Source organism: Chiloscyllium punctatum, chromosome 20 (assembly GCF_047496795.1).
Source record: "Chiloscyllium punctatum isolate Juve2018m chromosome 20, sChiPun1.3, whole genome shotgun sequence".
Taxonomy (NCBI): Eukaryota; Metazoa; Chordata; class Chondrichthyes; order Orectolobiformes; family Hemiscylliidae; genus Chiloscyllium; species Chiloscyllium punctatum.
In genome coordinates, this window is record NC_092758.1 from 46,740,482 (window position 1) to 46,768,051 (window position 27,570).

The window sequence follows — 27,570 nt, forward strand, 5'->3', positions numbered from 1 at the left end:
TCACTGGTCTACAGTTCCCTGGCATGTCCTTACGACCCTTTTTAAAGAGTGGCACCACGTTAGCTAACCTCCAGTCTTCCGGCACCTCACCTGTGAGTATCGATGATACAAATATCTCAGCAAGAGGTCCAGCATTCACTTCTCTAGCTTCCCACAGAGTTCTCAGGTACACCTGATCAGGCCCCCTGGTGATCTATTCATCTTTATGCATTTCAAGACATCCAGCACTTCCTCCTCTGTAATATGGACATTTTGCAAGGTGTCACCATCTATTTCACGACTTTCTATATCTTCCATATCCTTTTCCACAGTAAATGCTGATGCAGAATACTCGTTTAGTACCTCCCCCATTTTCTACAGCTCCACACAAAGGCCGCCTTCCTGATCTTTGAGGGGCCCTATTTTCTCCCTAATTATCCTTTTGTCCTTAATGTATTTGTAAAACCCCTTTAGTTTCTTCTTAACTCTATTTGCCAAAGCTATTTCATGTCCCCTTATTGCCCTCCTGATTTCTTTCTTAAGTATACTCATACTGCCTTTGTACTCTTCTAAGGATTCCCTTGATCTATCCTGTCTATACCTTACATATGCTTCCTTCTTTTCCTTAACCAAACCCTCAATTTCTTTAGTCATCCAGCATTCCCTATACCTACCAGCCTTCCCTTTCACCCTGACAGGAATATACTTTCTCTGGATTCTCGTTATCTCATTTGTGAAGGCTTCCCATTTTCCAGCCGTCCCTTTACCTGCGAACATCTGCCCCCAATCAGCTTTTGAAAGCTTTTGCCTAATACCATCAAAAGAGAAAATACCCGACAGAAAGAATCTAAAAGCTGGAGATAAGCTTTCTTGATGTGTGTGTGCACCATAGTGTGTCATGAGCCAGGCTTTCGAGGCAACGTGTACTGACATTTGCCACTTACTGGAGTAAGACCTCCTTCACTCTGGCCTCAGTTGGCATTCATTTATTGTCGTGGTGGTTATCACTAATGAAAACCTCAGTTCTCTGACTCTCTCTGGAATTCTGAATTCTCTTCTGAAAGGTGAGAAAACAAAGAGTTATGAGTGTGAGAAATTGTTGTGTTTAGAAAAAGGAGGTAAAATGGTTGTGAAGGGTGACTCTGAGGCATGGGTGTGCAATGTCAATGAGGTTGAATTTCAATATAGGCCATTTAGATGGAAATTGCAATGAAATAGCTCTGTTAAGCATCTATCCAGCAGTGGGAGATTATCTTAGTTCAGAAGATTAGCATATGGATCAGTTTGGTTAGACTGGAAAACCATGAATGGGAGTAGTTTATAGGCCAACTAACAAATTCACTGAAGGACAGAATATACGGGACAAAATGTGGAGTTTTATAAGAAAGATATGGTAATTGTTATTGGTGGTTTTAGTCTTCATACAGATTTGACCAAGCAGACTGACCAAGCTATTCTGGAAGATGAATTCATAGTATTTATTTAGGACAGTTTATTAGTGCAGTACATTCTAGTGCCAACCAAAGACTAGACAAGTTTAGACCTACTTTCCTGCTATCACATAATGAAACTAAATGTGTTAACGATCTCCTAGTTGAAGGAGCTTCTAGGCAAAACTGATTCTAACATTTTAGATTTCAAAGTCAGTTTGAGGATGAGAAGTGTGGGTTGAAAGAGTATGTTAAATTTAAGTAAACAGAATTGCAAACGTCTGAGAACTGATTTGGCTGAAAATAACTGGGTAAACAGGTAGGATGTAGAGAATGGTGGGAGATACTTACTTGGGTTACTTACAGTGTGGAAACAGCCCCTTCGGCCCAACAAGTCTACACCGACCCGCCGAAGCACACCCACCCAGACCCATTCCCCTACATTTACCCCTGTATCTAACACTACGGGCAATTTAGCATGGCCAGTTCACCTAACCTGCACATTTTTGGACTGTGGGAGGAAACCGGAGCACCCGGAAGAAACCCACACAGACACGGGGAGAACGTGCAAACTCCACACAGACAGTCGCCTGAGGCAGGAATTGAACCGGGGTCTCTGGTGCTGTGAGGCAGCAGTGCTAACCATGATGCCACTGTGCCACCCACTTAAAGACCTATTTCATAACTCATGGCTTAATTATATTCCTTTAAGAAAAAGAGTACATGAAAAAATAGCATTGTGAATAGCTAAATAAGCAAGTTAAAGTTAGTATCAAATTAAGAGAAAAAACATTTAATACTGTAGTGATTATTTGTAGGTCAAAACATTTGATAGTTTTTAGACACCAACAAAAAATGACTTAAAAAGAGAATGAAATAAGAGTATAAGAGCAAACTAACTAGAAATATAAAAGCAGATATTAAGAATTTTTATAAGAATTTAAAAGGAAAATTAATGTAGCTAAACTAATTGTTGATCCCCTAAAGAATTAGACTGGGCAATTAATAAAGAGTGGCACCACATTAGCCAACCTCCAGTCTTCCAGCACCTCGCCTGTGACTATAGATGATACACATATCTCAGCAAGATGCCCAGCAATCATTTCTCTGGAATTATTGAATAGGTATTATGTATCTGTCTTCACTGTAGAAGGCACAACCAAATGTCAAACATATTGGTCAGAGTATTGAGTATTGGGAGGTCATGTTGCAGCTGTACAGGACATTGGTTAGGTCACTGTTTTAATAGTGCGTACGATTCTGGTCTCCTTCCTCTCGGAAAGATGTTGTGAAACTTGAAAGGGTTCAGAAAAAGTTGACAAGGTTGTTGCCAGGGTTGGAGGATTTGAGCTATAGGGAGAGGCTGAACAGGCTGGGGCTGTTTTCCCTGGAGCATCAGAGGCTGAGGGGTGACCTTATAGAGGTTTACAAAATTTATGAGGGGTATGGATAGGAAAAATAGGCAAAGTCTTTTCCCTGGGGTCGGGGGAGTCCAGAACTAGAGGGCATAGGTTTAGTTGAGAGGGGAAAGATATAAAAGAGACCTACGGGGCAACTTTTTCATGCAAAGGGTGGTACGTGTATGGAATGAGCTGCCAGAGGAAGTGGTGGAAGCTGGTACAATTGCAACATTTAAAAGGCATTTGGATGGGTATATGAATAGGAAGGGTTTGGAGGGAGATGGGACGGGTGCTGGCAGGTGGGACTAGATTGGGTTGGGATATCTGGTCGGCATGGATGGGTTGGACCGAAGGGTCTGTTTCCATGCTATACATCTCTATGACTCTAATCCATGAAAATCAAGAAGTGAAAAGAAGGGAGGTACTCAAAGCAATTGTAATTACCAGGGAAAAGATGCTGAGAAAACTATCAGAACTGAAAGCTGATCTCCTGGATCTTCTTGGCTGCATCCTAGGATCTTAAAATTTAAGTGGCTGCAGGAATAGGAGATAGATTCATTACAATACACCAAAATGTCCTCAATTAAGGAAACGTTCTAGCCAATTAGCAAATCACCAAACTAACTATTCAAGAAAGGAGGGAGACGGTTTCCTGCTTTCTGTCAGCCAGTTAGCCTAACATTTGCCTCAGCAAAAATGCTAAAATCCATTATTAAACAAACTACAGCAGGAAATTTAGAAAATCATATGATTAGTCAGAATCAACATGGCTTTGTGAAAGGGAAGTTGAGTTTGACTAATTTATTAGAATTCTTTGAGGAGATAACAAACAATATAGATAAAGGGGAACCTGCACATATGGTATACCTGGGTTTCCAAAGGCATTCAGCAAAGTGCCACATCAAGAAAAGCCACTCTTTTTCCACAAATCTGGATGACACAAATTTTTGCGCAAAAGCAGATGCTTTATTATCGGACAGCCAGTGAGAGATTTTCAATGTGACCAGAAATAGTCATTCGTCTACTTGTGGTGACACCTCTTCATGAATCTCTGCCCTACACACAAAGACAGTATTTTTTAAAGGAATAAAACAAAAGGTTCATCAGTCACATGGTCGATTGTCGTTACATAGTTTAAAATAGGCAATTATGAATTTACAAAACCCAATGAATGTCGATGTCCTGTGATAACTTGTGAATGGATTACAGGGACTGATTATCATATTTTTCATGAGCATGTGTTGATGGGAAGAGATTAAAACAGTATTTATGCTAATATGGAGGGGATGTAAGACAATGGGAACAGGAGCCTGCAGAGGAATTCACATCTGTGGCTCCACTGGATCCTTTTTCTGGGATACAGTCAGCCTCCCCCCTACTGAGATGTTCTGTCTATATTGTAAGAGGACAGACATACAATTGATACTGCAGTGAGTCTCTTTGGCAGTGGAGTGTTTAACCCTTGAGCCCCCAGTATGCCTTGAAAGAGAAGTAAAACATGGAATTGATCCTTTTGTAGCTTTCTAACTTCCTCATATCAACATAGCAGAAAGCAGATAAAAGGGACAATGGATCATTTTTGGGTTAGTAAGCCTAGAATAGTGAAGTGCCATATCATCAGTTCATGGGCTTCATCCATTTACACCCCATATCAATGACATGGCAACTTGGTTTGCTGATGAAACAAAGAAAGGTAGATAAATAAATAGTTAAGAAGACATAGAAAATACAGAGTCAAGAAAATTTCTGACTTAGCAAACCTGACACTGGGGTTAGTACAGTGACTCAGGGATTTTCGATTGGATCTGGTGATGGTGATGGTGATGGTGGTGGTGGTGGTGGTGGTGGTGGTTGGGACGGAAGTGGTTTGGCAAGGTGACAGGTGCTGACTGAAGTTGGGTCTGACACATCCCAGACACAGTGCAGAAGGAGCTATAGGTGGTGGAGTAGGGCTAATTAAAAGGCCCACCTTAGCTCTCTGCTTCATCCCTGTTTCAATAAGAGCAAAAAATATAAAGAGCATTCTAGCAATCACATCTCCCCTGTCTCACCTTCTGACACACTTTCCAGGGTTCAAAATTGTTAACCCACTGCCCCCCCCCACCTAATAATCCCACACACCCTCCATGCCAACCTATGCTTCCATACCAACTCCCAAGGTCCTCCATACACTATACACCCACCAATGCCCTCAACCACCTTCCTTACAAACCTCTGCCACCCAACCACCTCATAGCCTTTTGTAGACCTAAGCAAGGTTTGTGCAGAACCACCTCACTAACTGATCCAGTTTCCACCCTGGGCAGACCAGAAGAGCCATGCTACAACAAAATAAAACAAAGTTCAAAGTATTTATTTCAGATGGCACTGTCTATAAATTTCTTGTTTATGAAAGCCTATTCAGTACATTAAAGTCTCCCAAATATTCAATTTCTTCTGAAAACAAATATTTGTATTCTTAGCTCCACATCAAAGCAACTAATCTCCTAACAACTACTTGGAGCTGTGAATCAAATAACAAATTTACAGGTGCCCCAATTTGACAATGACAAGGTTTTGGAAACTGTTAAGCAGAAATTATAGCTCTCAGGGTCACAGCAAGTACCTGTGGAATCCCAGCAATGAAAATTGCTTGTGTTTTTAGTAACAGCTGCTTCCATGATAATGGTAAAGTCGCCATTATTCTACCAGCCATAAGGCTGGTCTCTCATTAGAGAGAAATGACAATTGGGGGTTAAACCTGGGAGTCACCACATTTCAGGTGATGGGAGAGTTTGAGAAGGAGAGTGATTTCACGGTAACATCAGCCAATGAAGAAATTGAACACCTGCTATTGGCATCACTCTGCGTCACAACTGGCTGTCCAGCCAACTCAGCTAATTCATTGTAAGAGGAATTGAATAAAGAAGTAGGAAAATGTTGCTATAGCTGATTAGTGTCTTTATGCTTCTACATCTGATGTTGTTGCGTGCAGTTTTGATCTCCTTAATTAAAAAATTATAAAATTGCAACAGAGACAGTTTGCTCAACTGATTCCTGAGATGAGAGGATTATGAAGGAAGTTTCTGCAATTGGAACTTAGAAGAATGAAGAATGATCTTATTGAAGTATATCAAATTGTGAGGGGAATTGACAGGGTGGATGCTGAGATAACGTGCACATCTTATAGATTTGTATGTCCTTTGTGTAGATCCCTATAGCTAAGGGCCACAAACTAAAATTTTGGAGATCTCCTATTTAAGGCTGGAAGGAGGAGAATCTTTCCTTTTCTCAAATTGTCTTTCATCTGTGGAATTCTTTTTTGTGGAGGGTGGTAGACATTAGACATTGAAAATATTCAATGCTGAGTCAGATTGTTGATCAACAATCAAATGTAATTTGGGGAGGTGGACATAAAGAGGTAGGTAGACATAGATAGAGTTGAGACTGCAATGAAATCAGTCATGATGTTAGTAAATAGTAGAGCAGGCTCTAGGGGCTGAATGGTCTACTGTTGTTCCCAGTTCCTGTGTGCTTGTGTCATGCAAAAATGGGCTGATAATTTTATAACAGGATGTCAATAAAGGCTACAAATTCAAAGAATCCCACTTGCACTTCCTTTATTTCTTCTGGCAAGCTGCAAAATGTTTTTTAAAAATTAATCTTAAGTACTGCCATTTCACTAGAAGAAAATATTGTTACGTTCAGACATGTTCCCAGTGGCAGGCCGTTTTTCCCCTCACTATTGCCCTACCTCATTATAGTTATTTTAAAATATTGCCAATTTTTTCTACATCAACGCATGAAAAAATTAATGCAAAATTGCTGTGATTGGATCATTAACATGCTCAGTAAATAAACATTTCAAAGTGGTCTATCAGGCCCAATCATCATTTTAATTTAAGAGGCTTGTAGCAGTGTATGCTGACCTGCCTTTATCGTATCTTATTTCATTTTGTTGTGGTGAGCGTATGGTTGGGAGGCTCACCTGGCTTATGATCATACAATTCAGCTCCATGAGTGGGACCCAACAGAATGGGCACTACTTTTGTTGCATGTAATCTCTGCTGTCACTGTATTTAATTTTACATTTCAAATTTATAATTGAAAGAAGCTTGAAAAAGCAAAGTATTGATGAATACCAGGAAAAGAATCACAACTATTTTGTTTCTTTTTCAGAGAGGAGAGTGAGAGTGTTTTAACTTTAAAAGGCCTGACTCCAACCGGTATGCTGCCCAGTGGAGTGCTCTCTGGAGGCAAACAGACCTTACAAAGCGGTTGGTGTGCTTTGCAGTCCATCCTTCATATTCCTTTACTGTGCCTACGTCAGTTGTACCCTGATGACAAGAACCTTCTGTTATTCCCTAGCAGTTCTTATTAAGCTGTTTTACACATTTCTATTACAGATTGTCTTCTACTGAGAAGAAATAGTTATTTTTTTAAAACTTCTTAACATTAAAATGTCCACAGTTATTTTTTATGATACAAACAAAGTTAAACCTAGGAGGTAAATATACATGTTTTTGATGTATTGATTGCCAATAATAGTTATACAAATCATGAAGTATTGCAAGCAACTTGCAAATTCTGGACAATTTAAAAATTATTTCCTGCTTTCTGCAAGAACATTACATACAACCATTTCCTTTGCAAAAGTCATGCAGAAATTGGGAATTCCCTTTATGAGGAACTATAGAAATAAAATCCTGTTTAGTCACTCCATGATATTGGACACTCCTGTATGGTGCAGTTAGGCTGCTCTCATGTGACTAGGACATAAGTATTTGTAAGAATCCAGTTATTCTGGGTTGGATAATGGTTGATTCTTTTGAAAGGGACATGTTCTATTAATGAAAGCTGTTGGTGTAATAAACTAATAATAACTTATTTTATAGTAATTCCAAGTTTAAGTCAGACATGGGATGCCTTTAGATCTTAGAAATGAACTATAGACTAGGACTATAAGTTTAGTCACAGTCACCTGGGATTGAAGATGTGACGGATCAATAATTGATGTCTCCCAGGTTTAATGACTTGCTTAAAATTTATAATCAATACTTCAGGGTGGAGCTCATTCTACTAACTGTTGGTGTAATTGGTTTCTCAGTGCTGAGATATTTAAAAAGGCAACTTAAAGTCCTGACTTCAGTCATTGCTCCTTTGATTAAGTCTTAACTATGATACTTTCTTTAAATGCCATTTATTCTTCCTGACTGAAAATTTAAATGGCTAAATTAAAATTTACTCTTGTGTTCTTCATAGGCATCAGTATCTTGTGCATTAAAAATCTAAGACATGAATATTGAGCCAGTAAATGACTAGTCTGTTACTTTTTGACTTACCAGTTTTGAGAGGTAGTGTTATAGGGCATTAAGAATTAAATAGGTGCATTGAAATTCCAATATGTTTTATCATTGGCCTGATTTGGTTCGGTGTCAGCAATATTTTGTGCAGGGAATTTGAAATCCTCATAAAACTGCTGGATGGCAGTGAGTACAGGCAAGGTGCTTGCCCCATCGTCATGTAGGAAGATCCCAAGTGCCAGACATGGTCCTCCTGTGAACCTTCCAACTGAATAGCTCTTGCTTTGGCAAATGAAATATCTGCACAGAGGCCGGTATCCCATCACCAAGTCACCCTTTATTTACACTTGCCTAGTACATGAGCTCTGATCAGCTAGCTCAGTGCCACTCCCTCGAGCGAGACTCCTCTTTATATATCTGTCAGCGAAGAGACCCTGATTGCCCCAATCAGGGATGTCATTCTCAACAAGATCCACCTGGCCAACCTTCGTCCAATCACTAAGCTGGCATAAGTGTATGATGTGGACAATTGCACAAGCATGAAGATAAAACAAATTAAGACTTGCAAGATTGTATTTTCAAAGTGCTGTAAATGTAGACAATCAGTCAATTTTGTTCCATTCGAGCCATTAGTGGCAGGAATATATTTTTGTTTAAAGGTTGTATACTGGGACGGGGTCCCCTGTGGGATAGCGAGATGAGGTTCGAGAGTTGTGAGCGCCAAGGCAACAATGACTGAGTGTTTACACCTGTAAGGCCTCAAGTGCTTGAGTATCTTTTAATGGTAGGTGTGGCCTAACTCATCAATCTTTGAGGTCTAATGCCTGCCACAAATGAGCCAGTGAAAAGTTTTTTAAAAATTCCTTTTACCTTCTAACACATCCACACCCACCCCACAGCTCTCTATCCTAGTTTCTTAGTTCTTACTGAGGCACCAAGGGCTTCCAGCAATTTCTAAGCTATGAAATTGTTAACAGTACAGAAAAAAAATTGGCAAGCACTATTTTATATTGTGCTTTAAAAAGATGTAGTTTGAGACACAATGTAATTGAATAGACTCCTGCCTGTTTCATTTCAACTTCCCTAGCAGAGGAATTGAATTCAAGAGTCGTGAGGTGATGTTGCAGCTGTACAGGACCTTGGTAAGGCCACATTTGGAGTACTGTGTGCAGTTCTGGTCGCCTCATTTTAGGAAAGATGTGGAAGCTTTGGAGAGGGTGCAGAGGAGATTTACCAGGATGTTGCCTGGAATGGAGAATAGGTCGTACAAGGATAGGTTGAGAGTGCTAGGCCTTTTCTCATTGGAACGGCGAAGGATGAGGGATGACTTGATAGAGGTTTATAAGATGATCAGGGGAATAGATAGAGTAGACAGTCAGAGACTTTTTCCCCAGGTACAAGAGTGTTACAAGGAGACATAAATTTAAGATGAAGGGTGGAAGGTATAGGGGGGATGTCAGGGGTAGGTTCTTTACCCAGAGAGTGGTGGGGGCATGGAATGCGCTGCCTGTGGGAGTGGCAGAGTCAGAATCATTGGTGACCTTTAAGCGGCAATTGGATAGGTATATGGATAGCTGCTTAAGCTAGGACAAATGTTCGGCACAACATCGTGGGCTGAAGGGCCTGTTCTGTGCTGTATTGTTCTATGTTCTCAAACTGAAAAAAATTATAATTCTGCTGGCATTATGATCCTCTATAATTCCTCTATAGAAATCAAATGTTTAACATTTAAATGTTATAATGGCCCCATTTTTGTGAATGACTGGGTGATTAAATGTTCTATTATAAACAGACTCATTTGTCAGCAAATAAATATTCATACAAGTTTCTGCCTGCTTTCTGTAACAATATCCTGCAGTGATTAGTAAATGGTAAATTTTAGTTAGTAGAAATTCTTAGAGTGAATGTGCAGGCAAATCTTGAAGGCACATATGCTCTTAATTAGCAAGGGTTACAGGAGAATGGGATTGAGGATTATCTCGGCCATAATTGAAATGTGGAGCAGACATAATGACCGAATAGCCTAATTCTGTTCTTATGTCTTTTGGTTTTATGGTCTAAGTGTAATCTAGCTACTTATCATACTCATGACTGAGAATGTTGTGAAGGTGGGTGACAGCACATATTAATGTATGCAATTTCCTTATCTGTATAGATGTAGGTTCATTGTAAATGCTAAGTTAGGAGGTCTTGTCTACTAATGATCTGTTGAAAGAAGAAAAGTTCATAGCTGAACAGACTCATGCCACTGAAACTTTTCATTTGCAGATCAAATGTAAGAATGCCAAATTTCACAATCTCACAACAATTTATTCTGCAGGAGAAAAGGCAGGTTGACAGTTTTTGACAATGCCCCATTCTCCTTGCTGTTTGAAATGCATTCAGCTAATTGACATAAGGAGAGGGCATTGGCTAGACCATTGATATACTGATCAAAATGATATTGTTAGTGACTTCCTGATGTGCCTCACTATCACACTTCAGGAGGATGTTAGCTGCATGGATGCTTACGGCCATACCAAGATGGTATTTGGCATTTGTTATTGCAGAAGTGCATGAGTGAGCATCAGATTTCCTTATGATTCCCAATGGCCACCCTTGGTACTCAAACAATGGCTACTATTAAATGCAATTTCAAAGTCTAAACCAAGAAGGACATGCTGGAATATTTCATTCCAAGATAATTGTAGAAGTTTACTGAAACTTGTTTAGATTTTACAATTTAAAGTCCAAAGTAAAATTTATTTTAGTAATTTCATTGTTTTTATTATGTTTAGTTTTAAAGTAATCCATTCATGTTCCATACTTCTGATGATTGAATATGAATCTGTTGGAAATAGAAAGTTCCTTAACACTTTCCTGATAGCTCAGTGATTGATTACACTGTGCTGCATGGGCCTCAGCCAGTATAAAGCTCGGAATAGTCCATGTTTGAAACTGATTGATTGACATTTAGTTAACTAAATGGTGGTGAGGAAATAACAGTTACCCTACTGATCCATGGTTAAGATGACAAAAAATCTGTTCTTTATTATTATCCAGGTCTTGCATGCACACGTGTTCAAATGTTGGTTGAATAGTACCCAGCTTGATTTTGAAAACTTATTGTGTTACAGTTTAACGACTCCAAGTTGCCTAGTATTGCACACCAAAAATAGCCATTTGAGTGAAGATGGACAGTACAACTAGTATATCCCAGCAAGCAAGATACCCCAGATTGTTAAATACTCTCCAAAAGATGATAAAAATGAGCTGAAATTGAAGTAGTAGGCTACAGCATTTGTCATTTTACAACATCCCTGTGGTGAAATGCCTTACCCAGCTTTAGAGTCAAGATTAGAGTGGTGCTGGAAAAGCACAGCAGGTCAGGCAGCATCCGAGGAGCAGGAGAATCGATTTTTTGGGCAAAAGCCCTTCATCAAGAATCAGACGAAGGGCTTTTGCCCGAAACGTCAATTTTCCTGCTTCTTGGATGCTGTCTGACCTGTGGTGCTTTTCCAGCACCACTCTAATCTTGACTACCTGACGAAGGAGCAGTGCTATGGAAGTTTGTACTTCCAAATAAACCTGTTGGTCTATAACCTGATGTTGTGAGATTTTTAACTTTGTCAATCCCAGTCCAACACTGGCACCTTCACATCACAAAACCTACAGACTGTACCCAAGATCAGAGATGACTTCCTCTGTTATTGCATCTAAAGTGCTTTATTCCTTATCATCATTGACAACTATTCCAAGTCTTTGATATGTTAAATCCAATCATCTCCTGCATTATCAGAATCTCCAATTTTGTAGAATTATGGTCATTTGAGTTTTCACCTATCCCATCATAGACAGGGCATCTCAAGCATAATGTTCTCTTCCTTTGTCCTGAATTTAGAAGATGAAACACAGATTATTTATTGAGTTAATTATTAACTTAATGTTTAAAAGCTTCTCATCATGCATTGTATTCCTTTACAAAATTAGAACATTGGAACTTGATATCAAGTTATAACTTCTTATAAATTCTTAGAAGTTATAAGAATGCATCCTATTACATTTTGTGAAGTTAAAGCTGACATTTTTTTTGAGCCAGATACCATTGCCAGTATAATATGGTCTGAGTGTAGCCCTATATGATAGCTCATGTTACATATACCACAAAGACTGGGTCCCTGTTGAGACAGATGTCTTAAGCTTTTTTTCCAACACTGTTCACACTATTATGATAGCTCAGACATATAGTCTGAATTCTATGCTTCCTGATGTAATTTTACTTTCATGTTCATAACTGACTGACTGAACACACTACACTGACTCCATTGCACCAGTAATTTATATTGGAATGTCACATATTACATATCATGATGTCATTATTACATAATAATAGTCTTTTGTGGCTGAAATTAACATTAGTGTATCACTGCAGTTGTTCCTTTTGCATTTATTGATATAATGGACCTTAGTATGTTAAATTAATTATAATGAATAAAACTTTTATTATTGATTCATGTCCATTTCTGTAGCTAAAGGGACAATCATTTACCAATTACAATTCAAACATTACCACCATTTTCTGAAGGTAGTATCACATGCATAACTTAAAATTTAGGAGGCTTTTTTTTTCATTTGTTGAGTACATGAAACACCAAAAACCAATAAATATTCTTCTCTGCCATGATATCACTCAGCTGTTTTTTGCCATGTAATAACAAAGATATTTCTAATTCTTTGTTACATTTTGGTAATGCCATTAGATCTTTGGTCTCACTGCTATGATCTATACTGGAGCAGAGCCAGTTTTTCTTTCTTTTCCTAATTTTTATTGAACACTCTTTCATTGAGGCAATGAGATAATCCATTAGAATTCATCAAAGAGCTCATTGTCTTTGCAATCAGCGTAATCACAATTCAAGATCCAAATTGGAATTTCTAAACTTTTTTCAATGAAGTTTTCATAGAATCCCAATGTAATTTTCATTTGAAATGAAGCATGTGTGTTGTTGACTTTGTGCTACTGGTAATTTAAACAGCAGAAGAAAATGTATCCAAAGTTATTTTAATTTTGACAAATATAATTAATGTAACACATTAATACTCTGAAGACTCATTATGCTTTGTGTTCTGAAATATCAGTGTTTTCTATTTTTCTTTAGTCTTTTGCTGAATAAGTATTTGAAAAATAATCAAATGAATAACAGTACAGTTAATAATGCTTGCAAAAGCAGCTACTGTTTGCTCTGAAAATATGTAAAACACTGATTGTTTATTGATAGAAAGTGTTCTTACTTAAAGCTATTCTGTTTGGGCATCTGTCATGGTTAAAATATCATCAGTAACTAAAATATTCATAGCTTCATTTCAGTAAATAATGTCCATTCCTAAACAGATGTATGAATTGGATTATTAAATTATATTTGTAATTAAGCAAAAGTCATGTCCATTTACCTGTGGATACATAAAGCATTGTGGTTTCCCTTCACTTGAAAAGGTGCTTTTAAGACATGATTAATAACTTTTTGCTAATTGTTTATTTCTGTTTTGCACTCCCATTAGGGATGGATTATCTGCAGTCATAGAAAACTAGCTAGCAAAATATTTAAATCTCATATTAATTTTGATATAATAGTCTGGATATTCCGAGGAGTAGCGCTCAGTTAGATTTGTTTGCTGTTAGGATGGAGATGCGCATTTCTAGTCAGGAAGTCTGATCCTGGTTACTTCAGACACGCAGATTGTACGTAAAATCAGCACACCATCTATTGTGCAGGATACTTGGGGGAGGTCAAACCTGTGTCGGTGTGTAATGTAACTGTGGGGTTAGGGCTGCAGTTCTTTAAGTACTTGTGTCACTAGTGACTAGGATTCCAGGTAAGTAGTGAAGTGTTTAGTGTCTGTTGGGGTTCAGTGTGCAAGGTGGTTGTTGCCACCAGCAGAGCAGAGGCGGGGAGGAAGTGGGTGGCGGGGCCGACAGGAATGAGGATGTTCTGCCCGATGGTTGAGGTGAGTGGTGGGTGGATGAAGGTTTTTTTTGTAACCCATTTGTGGAAATGCATTAAGTTGGCAGGGGTGGGTCAGTTGGGGTTGGGAGAGCAGGTGTAATTGTCAAGGACTGGGAATGTAAGTGTTGGGTAAGGTGTAGTTGGGGGTGGGGGTGAGTGGTAAGTTGATGGCTCAGCTTAATAATCAGCCAGGAGTTGAATTAGGTTTCTTTTTGTCTAACGTTTTTAGTTATGGTCTGTTACGTTTGATATTCCATAAGGTCCTAACAAGTAACCCCAGTCCATTCTGTGTTAATGACTATTGCACCATTGGAATACGAGGGCCACTATACTGTATAGTGATATAGCTCCATAACACAACTGAATGACTCTTGCCTGTTTCTAGCTTTAATGATTGATACGTAAAAATAAATATTGATTTTTTTTTAACCCATTCTATACTTTGCTAGTTCACCTAATGAAAAATGCACGTTGTGTTTAAAATCAGACTGACTTCTGAAAATTTTTCATGTTGAAGTAAAGGTTAACTTAATTTCCTATTAAAACTGACTTCATGAGACAGTTAAGAAATTATTATAATTTATCTATAAGGTACAGTATCCTTAAAAAAAATGCTGTTATTTGATTTTCATTTCTGATACTTGATGGAAAATTTTCATGACAAGATCATGGAAGGAGCTGTGAGATCCTAAATTATCAATCAAATATAATTAAGCTTTTAACGTTGGGAAAATTAACTGTTAGGACAAAGTGAATACATGTAATTTAGGGGCATTGTTAAATTGCAAATAAGAGTCTGATATGTTGTGGAGCTGGCAGAACAGGATTGTTTTGTCAGTTCATTTATTGTCTGTCCAACAATAAAAAGATGTACACTGCTCCATTCTCTTTCAAATTTAATGTTAGTGCTTTGAGAGTGAGAATGTGAGCAGGAGTATGAGCTCTTTCACAGCAATGGAAAATAAATCGAGAGCAGCCAATGGATCACTTGGTAGCTTTTCATGAAGTGAAGTTATAATGTTTTGCACCTTTAGGCTTCATTGCAATCCAAAGCTACGTTACTGGCGCAGCTCTGATTTATACAATTGTTTTTGTGTTTTTCTTCTTATATTGAAAAACACTTCTGTGTATATGCAAAACATGTAGTTGAATGACACGATCTGTAAACTGTGACTGCATTTTTAAAATATTTCTTTATTTTTGTGCTAAAACAACAATGACTCATTTTCTATTATTTGTTTTGAATGATTAGAGTTGAAAGCAAATATGTCCCCGATATATTTGAACAATTTGTGTTTCTACAATATCAGAGAACGATAGGCCTGATGAACAGACATTCTTTTAATGTATTAGTCAAAATTGCTTTGTGTGTGTTTGTTAATTATAATCCTATGTTACAGATGTTTTCTAATTAGCTTTTACTAATTTTATTGACTTGTTAAAACTTTCTTCCTGCTAACCTTCCATTCTATGCTGTTTTAGTCACAACTGTAATATTTCCTCCTTTCTATTTCTCTGAACTGTTTCTCTTTTTTTTCTGTCATCTCTTCCTTTAGAACAATCAGGTATTCTCTCTTTTCTGCTTCAATTTGTCACAGTCTCACATCTGTCTGATTAACCATTCAGAATTTCCTGTATTATTAGTTTTGTAGCTTTGCCATTGCAATTAATATTCATCAAACAAAGAGTTTGGGTTCCCTGACATTGGAAGTTTAAGGACAAGCAATAAACCACTGGTCTCTAATTCGCTATCCACAGAGTGATGGGCATGAAATTGGACAGGACTAGAAATAGATGAGTATCACAATATGGCATTATCCCATGCTCAATAATTCGGATAGAGGCCATACACAAACTTTGTGTTGCCTTTTAATTTAAATGATTCTGCATGTAGCCAACAATGTGCTGTTCAGTGACTGTACACCTGCTCTGAGGGTACAAGTTCTATGAAACTAACAAGAGCTAAAGCTAGCCTGCACTACCTGAAGTGATTCTGTAGATCTTAAAGGGGAAGTGTTTCATGGCTGCAATAGGTGTTGGAAGTCATTCACAATTGATTATGACCGAGGAAGGATAGAACATTGACAAACCATGAGAAAGAGTTGTTTAAAGGTTTTCTCAAGCTGAACAGGAGACCGTAAGTGATGCCAGAGAGAGAGGGAAAGGGAAAAATGTCATCTGTCCACAGAAGAATACAAGGTTCAGAAGGAAAACTCTATACAGCTGTTTTAAGAGCTGTGGCAGCCAATGTCAAGAGTAAAATCTAGGATATGGATGTAGTTCCAAAGAGGTTCAAAGGCCTAACAAAGGCAAATGGTGCAGCATCTTGGAATAAAATATTCTGGCAGCTGCACCATTTGCCTCAGAGACTGCTAAATATTCCATACGCCCAACACTCACCTATACACAATCTCTAACAACCATAATTCATACCTATCATTCATACCTTCACTTTACCCTTACACACTTAGTAGTGCTGTATATTTCATACGCAGATATCACACTGTGAACACTGTCAACTGTTTAACCATGTCCATATCATTTTACACCATACTCACTGACACACTTCCCTGTCAAGGTAGTGCAGAACGAGAGGCAGTAACACCAAACTGGCAATACTTCACTTCTCTGTAACATTGCAGGATGCACCAGTCACTGTTGGAGGAACAACCAAGACTGAGGAAATACCAATCACTGGGTCTGAAATCATCGATAATAATGGCATCATTGTATCAGATCATTATCTCTCTCACATCTTATTTCCGTCATTCTACAACCTACCTTTGTATTTTTCATCTTCAGTTAATGAAAAAACTGCAATCTCATCAGTCAGGTACAACAGGAAGACAGTAATGAAGAAAAACATTGTCACTCTCTTTCATATTGGCAGCTTCTAGCTCAGACACTGATACTGGACTCGTTGGTGGGGTTTGCCTGTTGTGAGGCTCCAGCATGACTGGGCTAGAGCCAGGGTTGGGGAGTTCATCATCCATGTGTTAGTTCACCAGAGGTCAAAGTTGGCATGAGTTCTACTGCAGGACTTTCAACTGGGGGCTTTGAAAAGGCTGTTTACTGTCGCAGGCCAATAAATGCATTTAAATGCTTTTTGCATTGGCAGATCTGTTGGAAAGCCTGCAATCAATTTCAGTATGAAGTGCTTCCAAATAAACCTGTTGGACTATAACCTGGTATTGTGTGATTTTAAACTTGAAACAAGGCATTGTGCAGAGCATCTAGCCTATCCTTTCCATCATGGAAATCGTGGCCTACTCCATTTGCACACATGCAAATCCCAACAACTTGCAGCATCTAATGGCTGATGAATCAGCTTATATTGCAGCAAGTGTGAAAGTCACTCAACATTTGGGTGCTGCAGTGATAACTCAAGGCTGAAGTAATGCAGCCAAATATGTTGCCATACAAGCAAAGACTTTTCTCAAGTAAGTTCAACTTGTTGTCACGCAAACTCGATTGATGGTATGACTAGTCTCTGTTCAAAGAGAATTGCGGTCTATCACAGCAAGCAGCAAACTGCCCTTGGATTTTGGAGATGCTGTCTCAGAATGGGCATGAAGCATCAATCTACTTTCCTCTCTCAGGATGACACCATTGCCATTTTGCCAGTGCCCACACTATTGTCAGCCAATCTGACAGTCAAGATTGCAACAAAGTATGCAAAGGTAATATAGCCTGAAGCTAGGCTATCAAAGACTGGAGTTGCTGGAGGTCATTCTCCAAAGGCAAATCTGTACTCTGTCCCTTTGAAAGCTATCAACTCTGTGAGCTGAGAATGCAGAAACACTAGAAGAGGCATAGACACGTGGAATACAGCAAAATGCAAGGGGAAGATGCGTTGATGATTGTTTGCAATATGGCATGTTTGATTTACAGTTTTGTTTGGAACATGTAGTTTGTGGTGACTTCTGCATTGTAGTCAGAAGAACGCACTGATGGTCAGTAATAGAGGGAAGATAAGGTGTCGGACTTGTGGTGAATGAGGATCAAGTTGTTTTTCCTGGTACTGTTGTCAAGTGAGATGATTGCATAGAGTCAAGCCAGGAAGGAACTGTTGGTTGTTTCCTCCCTTCCTCCTGCTCCTTTTACGTTGTTGTTTGTCGCGTAGCTGGTGATAGGGATGTGCTCTCATGATGGCGAGGTTGTGAAGCATGCCACATACCACCTGCAAAGCAGTCCAAGGAGCAAATGCACCTTTTAAACAGCTTGATAGTTCCATAGAAGTATGGTTAATGTTATATGCATCCTCCCAAGGCAAACACGTTCATTTGTTGTGCACTGGAACCCACTGGTTTGTTATACTGGCTCAATGGAAGTGATACAGCAGAATGAAGACTGCTCCCAAAATACCAGGCTTTGATCTGTGTGACACTTTGCTATAACAACACACTAACAGGATGTTACGATCATGAATTTGCTTTGGCTGAAGTAAATCTCAGTGCCATATACAGGCACCACAAAGCAAATTCATAAATCTGTGTGCTCACTCACTCCATCTGCTTCTTGCTGGCAAGACAGGAGGAAATGTCAGTTTTCTTGGAATATGGAGCCATAGTGGTCTGTATTTTGCAACAGTATGTAATGGTGACTCCAGCAAAAGGTGGAAACAATGAGGAAGCACATTAGTTGAGCAGTTGTGTGAACCTCTCTGGAACAAAGGGTACCTTTATCTGAAAGAGGTCTCATGGAGAGAAGGAAAGCCAGACAAAATATTGTGTTGACAAGTTGTGAAGTACAGGCTTAATTCTACATAAATACTTTTGTTTTCTTGTTTAACTTTAATTCCCCTTCATGTTCATGAAACTTGCTGCCACTGGAATAAGAATCCCTGCTTCATGATCTATGGGCTGACCATACAATTCCATTTCCACAGTACAGGTAACAGGTCCTGGCAGCCAAAAGCACCTGGCCTAGATGGAGTGGATGATGGAAGAGCTGAAATGGGTTGTGTCCTCAAGGAAGGTCAATGGTGCTCTGGTATCATTAGAGGCTTGAGCATTGGCAGAGAAAATTGGACCTTTAGACAAAACCGGAATAGGTTCCCAGTTGCATTTGTTTGATAGTATGAAGAAAAGAAGCTGCTGCTTATATTTGACAATAGGTAGGAAACTGGTCAGATGTGAGGAATTCCTGAAATACCCGAAGATCCAGTGACTGAAGACTGGACTCAGGGTGCACAACTGGTTATGGTGTCCAGTTTCCTTGGTGTGAGAGGAATTGGAGTTCACAATAGAATATCTGTTTGGGAAGGCCATTGGGAAATATTGGGGTGAGGTCCAAATATTCAAATGTCTGCAGCAAATGTTTGAGTAGAAGGAAGGAGTTTGAGCATACCGGTGGTATTTGGGTCAAATATGTTGAGAACAATCCAGGCATCCTTGGAAAGCATAAATGGTGACTGCTACTACCTTACAAGTTCAGCAAGTAGGGCTGAGGAGTCTTTGACCTTGCGCTGTACACTCCAGTTGTATCATCCTATATGGAACCTCTGAAATGTTTGAAAAACAGGAAATCTGGATGTTGTCTCACCCACCCACACTACCACTGTTCTTGAAGGCTCATACCAGCCCTCTGCAAATGGTCAACATCAGGCTTTGTTGGAATGCTACATCTAGCAGGGCTCCCACTCTGTAATCCTGTGGGTGGGTGCAGATTTCCAGTGACAATTACAACCCATCAAGAAAACCCAAACGTATCCTTACTGTTGTGGACAGTGGACTCACTGCTTGAAATATCTCTCTAATCTCATTTCAAAGATGGATGTTAGTGAGTTTGAGAAGACCCTGAGGAGGTAACTTATTGCTTCTGTCACCAAGTATGGGATGACTTTCAATAAAACTAAATTTGACATTGGGTATTATGATCTGCTGAAGCCACAGAATTATGAATGTAAATGACCATCCAGTACCAATTCCTTACCTAAAATAAAATCAAACCGTTGGAGAAACTCAGCAAGTCAGGCAGCACCTGTGAAGAGAGAAGCAAAGTGAACATCTCATGCCCAGGTTCTTCTTCAAAACCGGCCAGACTTCTCGCATCTGCTTTAAGGATTCCTTTGTTAAGGATGTCGCCCACTTCAAAGGGAAGAAACTTTGGACTACTTTCAGACATCTTTGGAGTGAGATGCCATCCAAGAGTCATCAAGTCCAATGTCTCCCCTTAGTCTTTGACCGGAAGAAAAACTGAAAACTAAGGATCTCTGATGATTACCAGGCATGCTATGAAAAGATATCTAAGGTTGCTTACTCTTTACCTAGGATTAAGAAAGCTTTACAAGTTCTCAAGTATGCAAAGTATTTCTGCAGTCTAGATTTGGCCTAATGTTATAAGCAGCTACCCATCGCGGAACAAGATATTGAAAAGACAGAATTCTGAATGGTTACCATGGGTCTTTAGAAATATACAAGAATACCATCTGGGCTTTGTCATTCCCCTGCTACCTTCATGCATTTGAGAGATAAAACTGTTGTCTGCCTTAATTTACAGTTCCTGCTTGTGTTTCTAAACAATATGCTCATCTTGAGCTCAATATTTGAGGAGACCCTAGACAGAATAAACATCACTTTAGCCTGCTTGTCACAGTTTATCCTGAAAATCAGACTAGAGAATGGCCAAATGGATAGCTGAACGTCACACAAGGCTAAAGCAGGGTTATTTATAACAGGGCCTCCAGCAGAAGGTGACAGTGGTGACAGAGGGTGCCAAACAGAGAGCTTGAGCTGTTGAGTTCTCTGGAAGAAAGGGTATCTTTGTCGCATGAGGCACCATGGGGAGAGGGATAGACAAATGAATTCCTCAACCGAATGTCAACCAGTGGTTTAATTCCATGTAAATACTGTTTCCTTGTTTAATTTCATTTCATAACTTTGTAAAATCCTGATGCTAGTGGAATAAAGATTCTCTGCTTCATGACCTTCGGATTATCTGTGTGTTAAATCTCATGTTACAAGTGAACTGGAAATAGTTACAATTTCCAAGTAGGAATGAATCTGATGCATAAAGGTTTCTGGCCATACTGCTATTGGCAATGTTGCACTGGACATGCTCAGCAGTTGCAGTTATGGCTGTAGTAAGTATCAAATTTCAGATTGGAAATTCTGACTGAAGCAGAAATATTGAACAAATTGTTTATTGCTGAAACTGAGGTTGGAGAATTGCTTCCAGGAAAATATAGCTGCTTCCAGAGGACCTTTTCTTTCCCCCTTCCCTTGCCTCCTGTTCTAGAAGCTTGCCCTTTGTTTCCTCTTTGCGTGTTCCCTTGATGGTGTAGCCCAGTGAGAGTTTTGTGTAGAATTCCTAAAGTCATTCAATATCCATCACAGCATTTCTGTGGACTTGAGCAACTTTACACAACACTGGAAACTGTCAAACACTGTTATAATTACAATAACAGTGAATAGAAATCAATCAGCAAATCACCTGAAAGTCCTCTTTCCAATAGCATAGAAGGTGGGCTGAAGATGGTGGAAGATTCTTCATGTTCTTGAATGCAGGTTCAACTGTGAAAAATTAAATTTTTTATATATCTGAAGAATTGAGTTTTGGAATGGCAACTCTGGAATTTGATCTGCCTACTTCTTTCTTCTGGACACTCCCTGTGTGCATGTTAATGCCATCACAAGAATGTGAGCCTGTGAACCTAGCACTAGAAATGTGCATTGGGGGGATTGGTTTGGAGAAAAGATGGCACTCACTGTGCCAAGCCAAAGTTTGTAGCTCATTAGTTTTGTCCATTCTTGACTGAACAACTAGATGGTAACAATATGCAACATGAAGGGTCTCATCTAATCATTTCTGCAGTCTGCTGTAGACCTGTCAGCTATACTTGGAAAGACAGAATGCAGACAAGTCAGTGGTTTTCTTGTCCAGGTTCTCAACTAATCAAGGAAATGTGATGCCAAAAATACCAAAAATAATGAAACTGGTGGGACACAATGTTCACTTAAATTACCATTGTATTTCATTATTGTTTTACATTACTGAAATACAAATATTGAGTAACTCATTATTATACTGTAAAATCAGAACATCTTGTGCCAAGTGATGGAAATACACAAACATTATTATGAATTAAAGTAATTATTATATTCCTCACATATCTGTGGTTTTACTATATTACAATTGACATTTTTTTCTAATTCAGACTTCATTAAGTTTACTTGCGTTTGTACAATTACTCATTGACGTAATGTAAATATGCTTCTAATATATTGTGGTGGTACTTACACTTAGATATATGAAATGATTATAGTTTTTGAAATTTTTTTGATTAAATGTAGCTTGTCGTAGATATAACAGTAGATTAAAAGTTCACAGTATAATCAGCAATGGTGTTTTCAGTTTAACTATAAAAGCATACCAGTCATTGTAAGGTACAGGTGGAGAAATGATTACATTCCAACATCAATAAATTAACTGTAACAAAGTTATTCATTTTCATCCAAAACAATCAACCTGAATATTCTCATATTATCACAATTAACTTTAAATCTGCATATTCAATTTCACAACCTTATTCAAAGGTTATAATTCACATAAACAGCCTGAGCTGATTCAAAATGGGAAGCCACACCATCAATAGATACGCAATGACATTTAATATTGTTGTACAAGTGTTAATAACTGGAAGAAGTGTTCTCTCTATTTCCAAGGGAAGTTGCAGCTGTTACACAAATCAAAAGGATCTCGACATTTATTAATAAGGGAAATCTTATCTAACAACTAGGTGAATGTTACAGCAGTTACACCAGCAGAGAGAATGTGGTACTTGTGGGTTAGAATAGAAAAACAAAAATCTGGCACTGGAACGTATGTGCCAGTCTGCCACCTCCTTTCCTAACTCTGATCATTTTTCCAAGTAAGAGCATGATGGGTAAGTGATAGATGGGGAAGTGAAGACAAACAACTCATTAATTAGGCTGATCATTAAGAGCTTACTTTCTGAACTTCCAAGAGTTTTATGGGGGTGGGAAAACCATTAAGACTTCAGTCTGGTTGACCATCAGCAACATGTTTAACAGTGTGAAACAATTTAATGTGAAAAAGTGAAAGTTTGGGCAAAGAGCTACCAAGCAGTAATTATATTATATTAGCCAGCCTTTTCCTATCCAAACTAGGTATCTTGGTCCTAGCTCTCCATTTACCCATTCCTCATTCTAAAGATGAAAATGTTCTAATTTCTTGAAAAGCAAGTACAGACAACAGCCACAGCAATAGCTGCTGATTCAGGTCAGTACATGGCCCATTAGTTCATGTCCATTTGCAGATCTTCTCCATGTTAGGAACATTGGAGTTTCATTTGTGGTACATCTGGCAGGAGCAAAGTAGCAGCTAACTGTAGAAGCTCTGAACATTTAAGATGGCAAGCAGACTGAGGCAGGGGGTGGGGAGGGGGTGGGGGGGTGGGGGGGGAAGAGTCAGGAGACCCAGTCAAAAGGACTACAATGATACAGGCTGACAGAATTACCAGTCCAGAAGGGAAAAAAACAGTTCAACTGTTATGAATAATCTTTGTACCAGAAGGCAATCACACCTGTTAGGTTTGCATTGTCTAGTTTGGTCAGTGTGCAAGGACAGGAGAGTGATTGTGAGTGAGGCAGGTATGGAGAAACAGAGGACAGGAACCTCAGCCTTTGCAAATGTCATGAGTTTGAGGTAATTTTCAGCTTGTCTGGATGTGAGTCATGGCTACAGGGGTGATCACCAATGACGTAGCCAATTGCAGAGTCTTCACACACCATTCGCATATACAGATACATTGATTTTAGTTCCTGAAATCACTGCAATACACAGACCTCAGAGATCAGTGCAGCAGGAGGAAAAATGAAATGATACATACAGGATGACCATGACACTGAGTTATAGGAAGCCGCTTAAGAGGAGGGAGTATGAAGAAATGAAATTGTAAATAAATGAAGTAGTAAAGGACAGTGTAGTGAGGGGGACTGACACTGTCAGAGAGTTCAGATGACTGTAGTGCCTGCCTAGTACCAGGGCTTGGGACATCTACTCAGCACTGGAGAGCAACTTAGAGTGGGAGGGAGAGGATTCAGTTATTGTGGTCAATGCAGGTATCAATGATAAATGTAGGACAAAGAAGGAGCTTCTGCATAGGCAGTATGATGACCTAGATTCTAAATTAGACGAATCTTAAAAGTCATAGGGCAAATCAGATGAAGAAATAAACATGTAGCTCAAAGATAGAGGTGGGAAAAGTGATATCCAGTTCCTGTGGTACTGGCAGAAAGTGGGATCTATACCAATGGGACAGTTTCCATCTGAAGTAAGCTGGAGCTGGTGTTCTTCCCAAGTACACAATGAGGGAATTAGAGAGAATCTTAAACTGGATAATGTGAGCATGGGATCAAATTTGGGAAGACGTGTTAAATCTTGGGATAGAAAGTATGAATCTAAGAGTCAGCTGACAGTTAAGATTATCATGTAAAAAGAGAGTAAAGAGATAAAGAGATGATTTCTGAATATCTGAATTCATAAAGTATTCAAAACAAAACAGAACTGAGCCAAATAGAAATGAATAACTATAATCTGGTAGCGATTATGGATACATGGTTGCAGATGAAAATGGATTGGGACCTGAATCTTGAAAAGTACAGTTCGTTTTTTATGTTATTAGCATATTAGAGACAGATGACCTTCTGGTTCAGCAAACCAAGGTGCTGGAAAAGTTTGGGTAGTAATGAAGAACGACAAAGGCAAGAAATCACTTTTAGGGGAGGTATACTAACTCTTTAAGAGCAGCAACATATTAGAATGGATCACACTAAATACAGATTACTAAATATTGAACCATCTTGGTTTTCATTCTGGGAGAAAGGGTGGACATTGATGAGACAGGTATCATGTGACAGTACCTCACATAAAGATTTCCTTCAGTTCCCTGCAGAAAGGACAGTATGCCAAAATGGCCAATCATGTTGGAGGAGAAAGCCCTTGGCAACAGTAACAATGGATGAGTTGAGGCCTTTAAACCTATCAAAACTGTCACTGGGGCACAGAGTCTCCCACTCCATTGCTAAAACGTCTACTGCTGGGAAACATTGAATACGATCAAAGTCTGTTGTGCAGAGACACATGGAATAAGTAATATAACATAAGATCTATGCAGAGGAAAATAGTTGACAGAATAATTAACAGCTTCTGTTTGAGAGCAAAATGGCAAAAATAAGACTCAGACTGAAGCATTCAAAGGAAATGAAACAAAATGGAAGCAGAGATTATTCAAATTAGTGTAGTATTTGTAAGTTGAAAAATATCTAATCGAAAGATGTGATGCTGTGTTTTGAGTTTATGTTGAGTTTCAATGGAATTCTGTTGGCTGAAGACAGAGAAGTCAGCCTGAGAATAAGGTGGAGAATTAAAATGAAAAATAACTCATTATCTCGAACTGAACAGAGGTGTTCAGCAAAGCACTACATAATTTATGTTTGGTGTTCTGATTTCGAGTAAACTGCATTGTGAGCAGCAAGTATATGTTGTAAGGAATACACATAAATCATTGTTTCAAATGGAAGGAATGTTTGGAGCTTTAGACAGTGAGGAGAGAGGAAGTTAAAAAGACAGATGTTGTATTTCTTGTGCTTGCATGGAAAGGTGTTGTGAGAAAGGGAAGAAGTTTTAGAGGTAATTGAGTTATTAAATAGGGTGTTGCACAAATAACAGTCTCTTTGGAAAGCTGAAAGCGGGGGAGGAGAGGAAAAGATGGTAGTGCCATCAAACATGAGGTGATGGACATGTCAGAAAATGATCCATTGATTGTGGTTTTGGATGTAAAGAAATGATGGTCCTGAGAGAAAGAGGAGGGGCAGAGAACAGAATTTCAGGAAATGGGTCAGACACTGTCATGGGAGAAAGCTTGGTTCAGGAAATAGAAGCCAAGTCTGAAGCATTGGAGTGGAAGGTTGTATCCTGAGAACAGGTGTAATGGTGAAAGAGGAGTGGGACCATGGAATAAAGTCCTCACAGGAAGCAGATGTGAGTAAGTGAAGTTGAGGTAATTGTGGAAGAGTTGTAATGAATGTTTGTTAATTGCTTATCTATAGAGTTGGAGAAAGAAAAGTAAAGGAGGAAAGGGAAAAGACAAAGATGGACTATATACTGAAAAGTAAATTGAAAACCAAGAAGTCAAAGGGAAGGCAGAACTTGAATGATTCACCTTTACCAGGAAGAATAAAGTTTTGGGGCATTAGAACTAAAAACTGACAAATCCCCAGGACCTGATCGCCTACATCCTCAGGTTTTAAAAGAAACAGCAACAGATACCTTCTTCACCAAGCTCCCCAGCTCAGAGAGTAGTAAGGATATGGAATGCTTTGCCTGCAACGGTAGTAGATTTGCCAACTTTAAGTACATTTAAGTCGTCATTGGACAAGCATATGGACGTAAATGGAACAGTGTAGGTTAGATGGGCTTCACATTGGTATGACAGGTTGGCATAACATCGAGGATCGAAGGGCTTGTACTGCGCTGTAATGTTCTATGTTCCTCCTCACTTCAGCCTCGTGAGGCGGTTGATGAAAAAGCAAGTAGAATGAACAGCTACCTTTTCATGCTGGCTGTCACATAGCAGGAATTGGGCCTGAGAGAGCAGGCAATTAAGCAATCCTCTCCAATAGAAAAAGAACTTAGATTTTTAAAGGGCCCATGGAGCTGTTAAGAATCAGTCTAAGCTCCAGACCACTATTGCTGCTTTGGAGCTTGCCACCCAAAATCGCCTTAAACCAAAGTGAGGGGAGCCCTTCTATGCTAAACTCTAGAATAAGAGAATTCTTGTTGGGGAATAACCTTACTCAGTAATTTAGAATGCAACATAACAGGTTTTATTGGCCAACAAAGATTAATACCTAACATTCAAACAGTTACCTCTAATGGCATAGTTCTCAAGGTCAGTGCATGTTGGCTTGTATTTCTATGGATCCTGGAACTGCTGAAGTCTTCTCTTGGTTTCTTGTCTCACAATGTACTTGAACCTGGTCTCTTGACTCACAATGTCCTTCAAGGTTTTAACATAGTCAGTGCAAAACTCTTCAATTGAAACTCTTAAGGTAAACTCTTCAAAAGTAAATTGAAAACCAAGAAGTCAAAGGGAAGGCAGAACTTGAATGATTCACCTTTACCAGGAAGAATAAAGTTTTGGGGCATTAGAACTAAAAACTGACAAATCCCCAGGACCTGATAGCCTACATCCCAGTGTACCTTAACTATGTAGCTACTGCTAGTTGCTGAATGCTTCTCTCTCTAAAACTTCAATTGAAGGTTGTCAACTGATCTAACAAAGACATTTTGCTTTCACATTCTCAAGGCAATTCTTTTAGCCCCAACAGTGCATTAAAACACTAATCAAATTCCTATGTCTAGATGTCTTATGGCCTATTTACTTGACCTGTACCTGGACATTTTTTTAAATGGCAAATCATTTTGCCTATACCTGGGTTTCATACAGAAAGTCTCAAGATATATTATG

The 27,570-nt window shown here is 38.9% G+C and overlaps 1 protein-coding gene across 5 annotated transcripts in view; it reads left to right on the top strand.

Moving 5' to 3' along the window:
* LOC140492103 (protein phosphatase 3 catalytic subunit alpha-like) overlaps positions 1–27,570 on the top strand; it is a 426,658-nt gene that overhangs the window by 392,571 nt on the left and 6,517 nt on the right. For all 5 annotated transcript variants that reach the window (XM_072590850.1, XM_072590848.1, XM_072590851.1 and 2 more), the window contains one exon: positions 6,968–7,065. In XM_072590850.1, the coding sequence (XP_072446951.1) occupies positions 6,968–7,065 (98 nt within the window). The remainder of the gene's footprint in view (positions 1–6,967; positions 7,066–27,570) is intronic.